This window comes from Macrotis lagotis, chromosome X (assembly GCF_037893015.1).
Source record: "Macrotis lagotis isolate mMagLag1 chromosome X, bilby.v1.9.chrom.fasta, whole genome shotgun sequence".
NCBI lineage: Eukaryota > Metazoa > Chordata > Mammalia > Peramelemorphia > Peramelidae > Macrotis > Macrotis lagotis.
In genome coordinates this window covers 93807735-93820849 of record NC_133666.1, presented here as the reverse complement: position 1 = coordinate 93820849, position 13115 = coordinate 93807735, and the positions used below count along the sequence as shown (strand labels likewise).

The following is a 13115-nucleotide window of genomic DNA, read 5'->3' as shown; positions in this document are numbered from 1 at the left end:
AAAAATATATAAACTCTATAGTTTTTAAACAAGTTTGAGATTATAAAATTCATATGAGAAAAGAAAAAGAAAGATACCATAATAATAATTTTCAAAATGATCTGTTATTTTCCCTAAAGGCTTTTTAACCCTTTGATATATGAAAATGTCTATTTCTAAATTATTTTATTTAAGAAATAACAAATATTCCCTAAGCAGGTGGAAATTTTCAGTACAACACAAAAATATATTTTGCTTTTTTAGTTAAGTATGAGACAAGACCTAAAATGAATTTAAAATTTGTGTAGAAAAATGATAAAATCACATGATTATACATTACATTGTGAAAGTAAATTCACTATTTTAAAATAGTTACTTCAAAAAGTTGGGAAAGATGTCAGAACTTTAGTCCATGCCAAAGAAATATTTATTAGCTAAGGAACTAAAAATACTGAATTCCACTTAAGGACCAATATTCTAACCTGATATTAATGTAGGACAATGGTGTCAAACTCAAATAGAAACAGATTTCTGACAGTTGCATAGTGACTTATAAAATCACAATTTAATTGTTAAACATTTCCCAATTATATTTTATCTGGTTCCTGCCACCACTGGAAATATAAGCTCTAAACTCTGATTGACTTGACTTTGACACCTCTGGTGTAAGAAAAAGACCTGTATTAGATCAAATTACCATATTACTGCTACATAAACATATAACACTACTCTAAATATTTAAGACATTTTCAAAATTAATACAATCTACTAAAAAAATTGGTCCAGTTTTAGAGATACAGGAATTCACTAAAAATAATAATTTTAATCTATATAGAATTCTTGCTGGAGTTAAATCAAATAAAAAACTACATAAAAATAAGCTATGAGTCAAAACCTATGCTAATTATTAGGGATATACAGAAAAAATAAATCCCTGGCCTCTCTTAGATGCTTACATCCTACTATTATTAAATATTATTTTAAAAAATTTACTGAAATATAATTTAACTTTAATAATTACCTGAGCATAACAGGCTTCTTCTATTGCTAAACCTGTGACTAAGTCCACCTGGGGAAAAAAGATATTTATTTTATAAAAAAATGACTTACATGATACATATACTATAACCAATTACTTGTTTCATCCTCCCAGAATAAGAATCATAAGTGCTGGTGGAACACAAGAGAAAGGTCTTTGAATTTTCAAGTTGACTGTTTTGCAATCATTAGAAATTCTATTTACTAAAATAATATTTTAAAAACAAGTTCCCTTTTCTTCTCGAATCTGTAAAGAAAATAGTTATATAATGTTTTCATTCTAGAATGAAAAGATTTCTCTTCATCTCTTCCCATATTTTAAATCACAGGTTGCCCTGGTCAAACCCTAAACTTAATTTAATTTTTTCATTATATAATGAGAAGATCAAGTCTATGGCTAAGGTGGGGTGGAGAAATAGGTCTTAGAAAGTGAGAAGGTTGAGAAACTGAATAGTTAGCATATTTGAAGAATCAATAAAATTCTGTATTATGAAGTTAGGAGTTGGGATAGCAAGAAAAATGAGAGCCCAAATTCATTAAGAAAAGGAAGAGGAATAACCTGGGTCTGTGACAACAGATACAAAGATTTTGATTGAATAGTAGATATGAATAGCATGAACCTCAAAGAAAGGTTACTGAGTGATGGGAATGAGGGAAAACCTAGAAGTGTCAATGGGAAGTAAGGATATTCCAACTTTTCCCACTTCAACCAATGAGCAGAAGGAAATGAGTGAATGTGCAGCCAATACTGGAAAGGGTTTATTGAATGTCTGTGCCATCATTGGGAAGCTTGGCTTGAGTGGAAGAAGTGAGAGAGGAAAAGATGTAAAATGAAGGGAAATTTATTGCTTTTGGAATAGGCATTCCAAAATGAATAGTGAAAGAGTAGAAAATTTGGGGTGGGAGGGCTGAGAATGTAGAATCAGATTGTGGAAATTGGGGGGAAGAAAAAAGTTTAGATATCTACAGGAATTCAGTTATTGCTTGGTCTCCACTGTCACTTTAAGGTTCTACCTATCTCTCCCTTACCCAGTAATTTCTCTTCCTTTGAATTCATATTATCTACCTCTACTGTGAGTGTTATGTGAAAGCTATGGTCAAGTGTGAGAATGTTAATCATTTCAGTAGAGGGTGCCACTATTCTTTCAAACTGAAAGAAACAGGGAGTTTGGGCTGGAGGTAAGCATAATATGAGATAGCAGGGATATATATGGTCAGATGATTAGTCTGGTTTTACAACTCATTTCTTCAAAGGTTAGAGATCAGGCAAGATAAAGTTTCAGATGGGCATTCAAGTCCAACCTGCTAAGCAGGAAAAAGTCTTGTGTCCCACTTACTTTTCTTTCTCTTTCCCCTTAAGGGATGTCATCAAAGACATCATTGTAATGGAAGTGTTGCATATCTCAGCTCAAAGAACTGACATCAGGAGTAAGAAGTTGCCTTATGTTAACACAGTTGCAAGATACCTGGTCAAGCCCCTTTCAGCCCTCTCTCAGTGTGCTAAGGCAAATAGCTCTTTTGGTTACACATATAAAAAAATTCCACATACTCATGTCTATTTACATTTATGCATATATACACATATATGCATATAGTGCGTGTACAGTGAATGAAATGAAAGCTTCCTTGAAGAAACCTGAAGCAATGACTTCTTCCTAGCTAAATATTTCTCTTCTAACCTTAACGGTGTTGGCTTTCTTTATGGGAGATACGGGAGGGAAATATTGTCCATTTTATATTCTGTGATTCTCCTTGGTGCGGTCATGCACTGTTCTTCTATATTCATAGATCCAAAAGGTAATTCCTTATTTTATTTTTGTCTTATGTACCTTTTTATATTTAGGACACATCTTGTTATATAGTATAATATACTTCAGCTAAAGCCAAAGCTAATTTCTGCCAGAGTGGTGTTCAGTTTTCCCAATATTTTTTGCCAAATTTTTTTTTGCCGATTTTTAGTTTATTAGGTCATCCCACAGCTAAAGGTCCAAGATTTCCCACAATAAGCAAACACACATGCATACACACACACACACACACACACACACACACACACACACAGTACAACCCACATAGTTTTTGGAAGATCTAGGGCAGAATTTTTAAAATTCTCCTGGTCTGAGCGCAGTTCAGTATAATCATTGCTGGGATGAAGAGAAAAGACAGGAGATAAAGGTAAGGCTAAGGCAGGAAAGGAAGGAAAAAAAAGGAAAGATCCCAAAATCCAAGTCCTCTTCCCCTTTTCAGCTACTTCTGTGGAGGAGGGTCACCTGGGAATCCATTCTCTCTACTAAAGATGGGAGAGGAAATTAAGACCCACGCACAAAGATACAAAGACACTAGTCAAGACTAAGAGACCCAGAGATAAAGACACAGAACCAATAAGTAAATGTTTACACACATAATACAAGAACCTTCCTCTTCTTCCCAAGCAAGGAGATGAGACTACGTAGCTGGGATATTCATGTGTCCTGGCAAAAACCACATACTTACCTTGTCCCACTTTTTATCTGGCTTTCCAGGGAAAGATCCCCAACCTAAAGCATCACATATATACAACACACACACACACACACACACACACACACACACACACACACACACAAACACACAAACAAAATTGCTCATATACACTCAAAAGACTCTTTACTTCTGTTACTGCAGTCTTCGGATTTATTAAACAACTAAGATATTGGGTTGATTTGCTTCAGGAAGTTGTATACTAATCTGTTTCATGGATCAAAAATAAAAATTTTTTAAAAATTCCATAATTTTGAAGCAGAGAACTATGGGCATGGGAAATACTGAAATCAATTGGAAACAAATTTTGTAAATCTTTTGTTTGCACTGTTAAAAAAAAATCTTCCTTCTTCCTTTATCCCTCTATTAAAATAGTCCATCCTGACCTTTTGGTAAGGGGCAGTTAGGCTGCACAGGCACTGGAAAACAACATCTGAGACTATCTATACCAGAATCAGAGACCCTTCAATCCCTCTCCAAAGATGGACTTGGGCCACTCCCAGGTCATCCCCTCTTCCCATGAACCCTGAGGGGGAATTCAAGATTTCTGGAGGGGCTCAGTCTCTTTTTCCAGACTTCTGTTAAGCCTGGCAACTGGCCTGCCAAGATTAATTAGCAATCACTATGGCTTTTTCTTTAATCTCTTCTTAACTTTCCAATTATTTTCTTTTATGTTGTAACTCTTTAAATAAAAAGCTCTATTTTCTTTTTACACTTGCATTTCCAGGTCAAATGTATAATCGAACAATCAGCAACATTTAGATGATTATAGATTTGTAGTTATGATTTAAGATCTGGTTCTACTATATCCTCTTCCTCTTCCACTTAATTTTTCTTAGAATTCTTACCTTTTTGTTCCTCTAGATGAATTTTTTCTTTTCCTTTGTTATTTTTAAAAAGTTCTACAAAGAGTTTTTTATGGCACTGCTTAAGTACAGTGATTTAGATGGTATTACTACTTTATAATACTGGCTTATCATTCCTCCATCTAGTTATACCTAAATTTGTGTAAGACTATTTTGATGTTTTGTTTAAAAAGTTTTTGTCTATATTGGTAGAAAGATTCTCAAATGTTTGAAACATTTTATAGTTACTTTAAATGCAATTTCTCTTCCTGCTACCTCCTGTTGTTTTATTAGTAATATAAAGAAATAGTAATGAACTATGTAGGAGTACTTTTTCTGATGCTAAAAAGTGTTCCAGGTCTCAGGGAACATTCATTTAGTTCCTACTATATTGTGATGATGTTTACCCTTCATTCTCTAAGATGACCATGACATCAGGGAGATGATAGTACGATAACATGACACCAAGCATTTGAACAACTGTCTTCCTGACTCCAAGGCTTCAGTCTTGAACACCAGTTTCAATCCAGTCTCAGACACTTGACTTTTATTGTGTGATCTTAGACAAATCACTTTGCTTTGATTGCCTATATCCCGGGACATTTCCAATCATCCTGATTCGTATCTGGTCACTGGACCCAGATGGCTCTGGAGGAGAAGTGAGGTTGGTAAATTAGCATAGCACCCCCACTCAAATCCAATTCACGTGTTTGTCATGACATCACTTCCCCAGATGTCATGGTCTTCTGAGAGAATGAAGAACAAACATCATCATCACTTAATGTTACTTTGTTAAATCTATTGTTTCCATTAATTTTTAATCCATGGCATATTCTTATCACCTTCAAAAATGGGTTATTTTGTTTTTTTCTATGCTAAGATTATTTAATTTCTCCCATTTGCCTTCCGAGTATTTTTGTTTTTATAAATAGGCATACATTTCATTCATCAGTTTTATTGGCACATTATTTTCTGAGCAACTTTTTTAAATGATTGCTTTATCAGTATATCTTTTTCTAAAAAATAAATTTATTCATTGTTTTTCCAACCACATGGAAGGATAGTTTTTAACATTCATTTTTTTGGAAAGGTTTTGTGTTCTAGTTTTCTCCCTTCCTCCCTTTGCTCTCCCTCCCCTAGAGTATTCTAATAAAGGTTATAAATGTTTAATTATGCTAAACATATAATCATATTGTGAAAAAAGAATTAGAACAAAAAGGGAAAAAAACCATGAGAGGAAAAAAAAAACAAATTTTAAAAATTGACAATAGCATGGTTTGGTCTGCATTCAAAGTCTGTAGTTCCTTCCCTGGATGAGTAGGTATTGTCCATCATAATTCCTTTAGAATTATCTTTATTGTATTGCTTAGAAGAACAAATCCATTTTAGTTGATCAGCATCTAATGTTGCTATTAATATGTATAATATTCTTCTGGTCAGCATCAGTAAGCTTTTCCAGGCTTTTATGAAGTCCAGCCATTCATGATTTCTTACAAAACAAAATACTCCATCATATTCATATTCATATTCATATACCATGACTTGTTCAACTGATGGACATCCCTTCAATTTCCAATTCTTTGCCACTACAAAAAGAGTTTATATATTTTTAGTCATGGGGGCTTTTTAACCTAATGTTGACCTTATCTTGATATCTAGGTTTTTATTTTTTTCTTCATGTTCAGGAAGTTCAATGATTCCTAAATTATCTCTTTTTAATCTTTTTTCCAAGTTGTTTATATAACATGCATAAACATTATATATTTAAACATATTCATTTATATAACATTTTTTCCTATTTCTCTTCCTCCAATCTTCTGACTTCAACTATTTATTGCCTTCTTATGGAGTCATAAACTTATACTTGGTTCATTTTAATTTTTTAGTTTCTGTAAGGCAATGGGGTTAAGCATTTTAATTTTTAAGGAGTCTTTCTTATTTGATAAGAGTACTTTTTGTACCTCTTGTGCTAAGTAGTTACTTTTTTAATACAATCTTTTCTCTGTGGGTCATATTTATCTTCTAATTCTTCTAGAACTCTTTTATTTAAAATAATGCATCTTAAAATTATTTTTTAAACTCTTCTTAGTTTCTTTTATGAATTCCAATTTACTTTGTAGCCTAATTATGTTTTTCTTTGAGACCTTACTCAAGAGATGGTTTGGAATTATTTTCTTCTTCTGAGTTATTATTTCCCCTTACTTAGTCTTCCAGTCTTATTTGGAACTTTGTATTAAGACCAAGTTACATGCACTTCTGGTGAGCCTGTTGATAGTTTCCATGGTCTTGGTCTATCCTATTGCAGCAATCAGAGGTATGGTACCTTGTCCTGTTTTACTCTTCAAGTTTGCGTCTAAGAGCCTCTTCTCTGGTTTGGAGAGAGAGATGCCCTCTCCTGGGTTAGTGTGACATTCTTTGGACTTGTTCTTCTCTATACAATCTGGCTTAGATGTCTCCACTACCAGGTTAAATGGACAGCACCACAAACGTATTCTTTACCAGAGGATCAAGATGAAGGTCCCACCTTTTTTTTCTATCAGTCATTTTTATTGCAAGATTTTGAATTTTATAATATTTTCCCTCCCCCCTCCCCCAACAGAAGGCACTGTGATAATATTCTTTACATTTGCTTCCATGATATGCATAGATCCAAACTGAATGTGTTGAGAGAAGAACAGAGGAAATTCCAACACAGGAAGAAAACATTAAATATAGCAAAATTACTTAATACATACGACAACTTTTAAAAATTGAAAATAATATTTGGTCTTTGTTTAAACTCCACAGTTCTTTCTCTGGATACAAATGGTATTTTCCATCAGAGATCCTCTAAAATTTTCCCAGATTATTGCACTTTTGGAGTGAGGAAGTCCATCAGGGTTGGTCATCACCCCATGTTGTTGTTAAGGTATATAATGTTCTTCTGGTCCTGCTCATCTCACTGAGCATCAATTTATGCAAGTCTTTCCAGGCTTTTCTGAAATCCCATCCCTCATGACTTCTTATAGATCAATAGTGTTCCATGACATACGTATACCACAGCCATTCTCCAACTGATAGGCATTCCCTCAATTTCCAGTTCTTTGTCACTAGAGTTGCTATGAATATTTTTACACAAGTGGTATGTTTTGAAGGTCCCTTCTTGAGAAAGATGCACGGTGTCTATACCCTGGGACAAGTATGAGATCCCAAACTTTATCCCAGGGTCAGAACAACAGCTCCATTTTGCTCTTAAGGTTTGGGACCCCGGTCCCAGTCTATCCCTCTTAAGCACTTTCTGTCAGTGTTTTTAATTTTTTATCTCATGCTGAAAAGATGATCCACTGTTTTTTGCCTTAGATTTCTGAGATCTTTGTACAATTGCAGAGGAATGTTACAGTGCTTCTTCCCATTCTATCACCTTGATCAGTTTCCCTTTACTGTGTTTCAAACCACTCTATTCTGAGTTCCTCTACCCATTCCTTTTGGATAGTTGTTTTCTAAGGTCTTGTTGCTAGCCTTCATTTTTTTCCCTTCTCTCTCTCTCTCTCTCTCTCTCTCTCTCTCTCTCTCTCTCTCTCTATATATATATATATATATATATATATATATATATATATATATATATATATATATATACACACACACACACACACACACACACACATACATACACACACACACTTCCTCCGTTGTCATTGTCATTCATTTTCTGATTTAGCTGCTATCTCTTTGTATTTCAAGTATCTAGGGCAACTAGGTGGCACAGTAGAGAGTGCACTGGTCTTAGAGTCGGGAAGACAGGAGTGTGAATCCATCTTCAGATACTTGATACTTATTAGCTGTGTAACCTTGGACAAGGCACTTAACCCTGACTGCCTCACATCCAGGGCCATCTCCAGTTATCCTGACTCATATCTGGTCACTGAATCCAGATGGCTCTGGAGGAGCTTGTCTTGGCAACCTCTGATGTCATGGTCTTAAAACATCAACATCATTTCAAACATCTAAAAGAGATCTGGAAAAGGCCTTAGTCAAGACCTTAGCTTAAAAAGACGATCTCCAGTTGATACAGAGAACCATGGGCATGAGAAATATTGAAATCAATTGGAAAGAAATTTTGTAAATCTTTTGTTTGCATTGTTAAAAAAAATCTTCCTTCTTCCTTTATCCCTCTGTTAAAATACTCCATCCTGACCTTCTGCCTAACCTTGTTCTCTTTTGGCAAGGGGCAGCTAGGTTGCACAGGCGCTGGAACCAACATCTGAGACCACTCATACCAGAATCTGAAACCCTTCAATCCCTCTCCAAAAGGCAAACTCTCCAATGCTGGAGACCTGGGCCACTCCCAGGTCATCACCTGTTCCCACGGACCCTGAGGGGTAACTTAAGGAGATTTCAGGAGGGATTCAGTTTCTCTCTTTTTTCCAGACTTCTGCTGAGCCTGGCAGCTGGCCTGTCAAGATTAATTAGCAATGCATGTGACTTTTCTTTAATCTCTTCTTAACTTTCCTAGTACTTTCTTTTGTGTTGCAGCTTCTTTTCTTTGGAGGTCTGCATTTCCGGGTCAAAAAATCATTGATCACAGCAGAATATTGAACATATGGCAATTCAGTTGTACTGACTTTTATGTCTTGGAGTTCAACCCAAATGTCTTTGATGGACAATGAGGCTGATGCTTTTGCACAACCCCGTGTCACTAAAATCCTCCTATCATTGCTCCTCTTCAAGAACTAGAATCTGATCAGTTCCAATTGATGAATGCTGCAATTTCTATACTCCCTCCTTTTCTTCTGTCCCTTCTTACTCCCTTCTTCCCAGATATCCTTCTCTCCCTCTGTCCATATGCTTGATGGCTTAAACCTTGCAAGATTTCTTGGGGTTTGGGGGTGAGATTTTTTTCCCTTCATCTCTACTTAACTAATGCTATCATTATTTTCCTCAAAAAACTAGGACAATTCTTTGTCCTCAAGTAGCTTTATTTATGATTTCTTGAACTAGAGTTCCAGAAAACCAAGGTTTTGATAAAGCCTATTGGAATTCAAATGGTGCTACTGCCCAATTCACTCTGGCTCTTACTATTGGCCAACAACAGCTCCCAGGAGATGGCTCAGATTAAGTGCAAATAGCAATTTCTGTTCTGGCCAGAAACCTTGATGGCCTTTCCTTCTAAATTAATTTTTTAGAGTAAGCAAACTAGGTCATCTTTTGTCTCAATTATCTAGTCTTAAATCATTGAATGGGTGCTGCCTTAGACAAACTGAAACCTGGGAAAGGCCTTGGTTTAAAAAGATCAAAGTCTCCCATTGTATCTGGAGCCATTTCCAATCATAGTGACATATCTTGTCACTAGACTCAGATGACTGTGGAGGAGTTAGACTCCAGTGGGATTATAACTGAATGAAGCCTCCCTCATGGTTTCAATGAGTCTTTCTTTTCCCCAAAGTCATGTCAGCAAGGAGCTAAAGGTCATATAAGCACTATGCTGATTGACCCCCATCCCCCATATATAGGATACAGAATTATATCTCCCTGACACAGTAAAATGAATTATCTCTCTCTGATAGGGTTAAACAATCTGAATATATGCAAATAGGGCTTGAAAATGCTTTGCACCAATTAGCTAGAAAAGGTTGTGAGTCCAGCTATCTAGGCAAAAGGTAGCAAGCCAGAGGATTGGGACTACATTAGGGATTAGGATAAAAAAGGTTCGCACACTTTGGTACTTTGCACTCCTCCTAGAACTTTAACTTGTGTTAAGAAGGTTGTGCCCTTTTCTTGAAAAAGCAAACAGACTCCTTTTTGTTCTCCAGTCTGGGCTTCTGACTATTCCATTTAAGGAGAACCAATGCTGATTCCAATACCACACAAAAAGGGGTTCATCTGGGATTCCCTGGCTGCTGAGGAGGTGCCCCACTGAGGCGATACAAGGGCAAGCACCCATCAAGCCCTTTTTAGGTGGCCCAAGATTCATCTTGGTGAGACTCCAACCAACAGCTAGAAAGGCCTGAAGAGAGGAACAAACTGGAGAACAAAAGTGAAACTCTGGAGCTCTAAGTCAACTGAATGGATGATATCCTGCCACTTCCAATTAGAGATCAGTCATATAAGCTTATGCACATAGATTTAGGTAAGAAAGACCTGGAGAGTCTCACAAGAAGACAAGATCTGGTGAACTAGGTCACTGAAATCTCCAGGTGACCAGAGAATTAGGAAATAAGAAATTGCTTGAATCCTTATGGCAAGACTGTGTCTCTCAAGAGAAAAAAAAGTCAAGAATGGGTGAGCCATAGGGAAGAACCAGTCAAAGTTAGGTGGCAGTAATAAGAATTCCTTCCCCAATGTCCCAGAGGATAGATCTTGGGAATCAACTAGCCAATTGGGACTAAATTCCAAGGTATAGGGGAAAAGATAAGAAAAAAGATGGTAAAGCTTTGTTATTTAATATGGGCAGAAAACAAGAAGGATAATTTGAGATTTTTCTTTGATGGCCTCTAGCTAATTGTTATTTGAGAATTTAGGAGTTGATAGGCAATCTCCTAGCCAAAGGTGGTGTTTATTTGTTGTAAAATACAACAGGTTAGAGAAAGGTCTCTAGCCAAGGGGAATTTGACATATTATCTTTATATATGGATAGAACAGGTATGATTTCAGACAAAGGGATGTGGGTTTGGAGATCAGAGGCCTTGAACAAGAGGTAGGAGATGAGGTATGTAGGGCCAGTCATAGTTAGAATTCTTGGTTTTAGCAAGGACCCTGGAAGGACACTCAGAGCTTTGAGTGGGGGGTTCATTAGTAGGGACCCAATCAAAACTATAATTGGAATTTAATGAATTGGACTCACTTGGAGTCCTAATTAGCCAAAATTACTATTTTTAGATCATGTGACTTCTATTTTGTGTCTGATGCCAGGATTAGTCAGCAAAAGGAAATGCTAGTGCTACAATGTATCATGGAACCAGGAAGGTCAGTGGACTGAAACCTTCAGATGACAGGGATGAGCAGTTGAAGGGACAACTTTTCAGTATGGTCCGAGGCTGGACCCTTTCTGACTTGATTTCGCAAATGAGCCATCTGGATAATGTCTCAACTGGTTGATTAAATCTGGTTTAAGATATCTGATTACCCACATGATATCTGCTTGGACACAGTTAGAAATTTTATCTATAAAACCATTTTCCTTTGATGTTCTTTGATGGATCTTTAAAGTTAAGCTACTTTGAGCAAACCAGATAAAAGGTAGTTTAGGTCAATTGGTTTTAATAGCCAGAGAGGTTAAGTGTGTGGCTCAGCTCCTGCTGTCAGGTATATGCTTAGATAGGGATTAAGATCCCTTAATTTAGAAGGGATTTTTTAGGTAAGAAGAATGGGAAATTTTTAAGATAATTTCATTTTCAAGGTCTAGTTTAAGCAAAGGTATGTGAGTTGGATAAGTATATCAGGAAAAAGAAAACCTATGGTATATTTGGGGATATTTTTGGGAAGAGAAAAATAAAAAAAAATTATTTTAGCTAAGGATGTTTGAGTTATTGTAATGAGAACAAAAGTTTAAGACTTTTTATTTGTAAGTCACTTTGTCCTAAGATGATGGTCAAATGTACATGTTACAAACAAGTTAATTTGGCAATTTTCAGTGAGTTAAGTTATTAATAAAACAATTATGGAAGTTTACTGTGTTAAAGTGAAGTATGTATATCAACATAACAGTGAGGAAAGCAAAATTTAAGTTGTAATAAGCTCCAGAATTCTATTGTCTTATGTGGTTTGGTCTGAGTATAATGGTATGTTAAGAAGTTACCAGAAGAGAAGATCTCAACAAGTCACCTGAGCTGGAAAAGTCCCTTAGGAATAGACTCAAAAGATGCAGAAGGACATCAGATGCCTCCATTTAAGGAGGCTGTAACACAACGCTGTAACATATGGTTCTGATACCACACAGACTGATGACATTATCTGAGTCATTTAATTCTAATTCAATTTTAGATCATGTGACTTACTTACTGATGTCATTGGTCCTCTTTGAGAATGGAGAATGAACAACAATTTCAAATGTCTGTTTTCAAATCTAATTAACTACAATATATCTCCACCTAAGGCTCAAATTCAGGATGTCCCAAGTTAAGTTATTGTTTGGGTTTTTTACTTTTCAAAATTTTTCCCAATTACATATAAAAACAATTTTTAATATTCATTTTTTAAAAATTTGAGTTCCAAATTCTCTTCCTCTCAGCCTTCCTTCACCCTTCATTGCGAAGGCAAACAATTTGATATAGGTTATACATGTGCAGTCATACAAAATATATTCCCATACTGGCCATGGTGAGAAAGAAATACCCCCCCCCCCCCCCCACCAAAGACCTAAGAAAAACGAAATAAAGTATGCTTCAATCTACATTCAGATGCTATCAATTCTTCCTTTAGAGATGGATAGTATTTTCTTTTTAAATTATTTAGAAATGCCTTGGAACTTGTATTGTTGCTACAGCGTACAACGTTCTCTTACTCCACTCACTTCACTTTGCATCAGTTTAAGAACTGCTAAAAATACTTTTGTACATTTAGATCCTTTTCCTTTATACTTTTCATGTCTTTTGAATTCAGATCTAGCAGTAGTATTGTCATAATTAAGAGCACTTTGGGCATACTTCAAAATTGTTCTCCAGGATAACTGAATTAGTTCACAATTCTACCAACAATGCATTACTGTCTCAATTTTCCCATTTCTCCAACATTTGCCATTTTTCTTTTTGCAAC

General features: G+C 35.7%; 1 protein-coding gene across 1 annotated transcript in view; it reads right to left on the bottom strand.

The window, feature by feature from the left end:
• Window positions 1-13115, bottom strand: part of AUH (AU RNA binding methylglutaconyl-CoA hydratase) — a 164162-nt gene that overhangs the window by 14132 nt on the left and 136915 nt on the right. The window contains exon 9 of the mRNA XM_074200718.1: window positions 1001-1048. Within this exon, the coding sequence (XP_074056819.1) occupies window positions 1001-1048 (48 nt within the window). The remainder of the gene's footprint in view (window positions 1-1000; window positions 1049-13115) is intronic.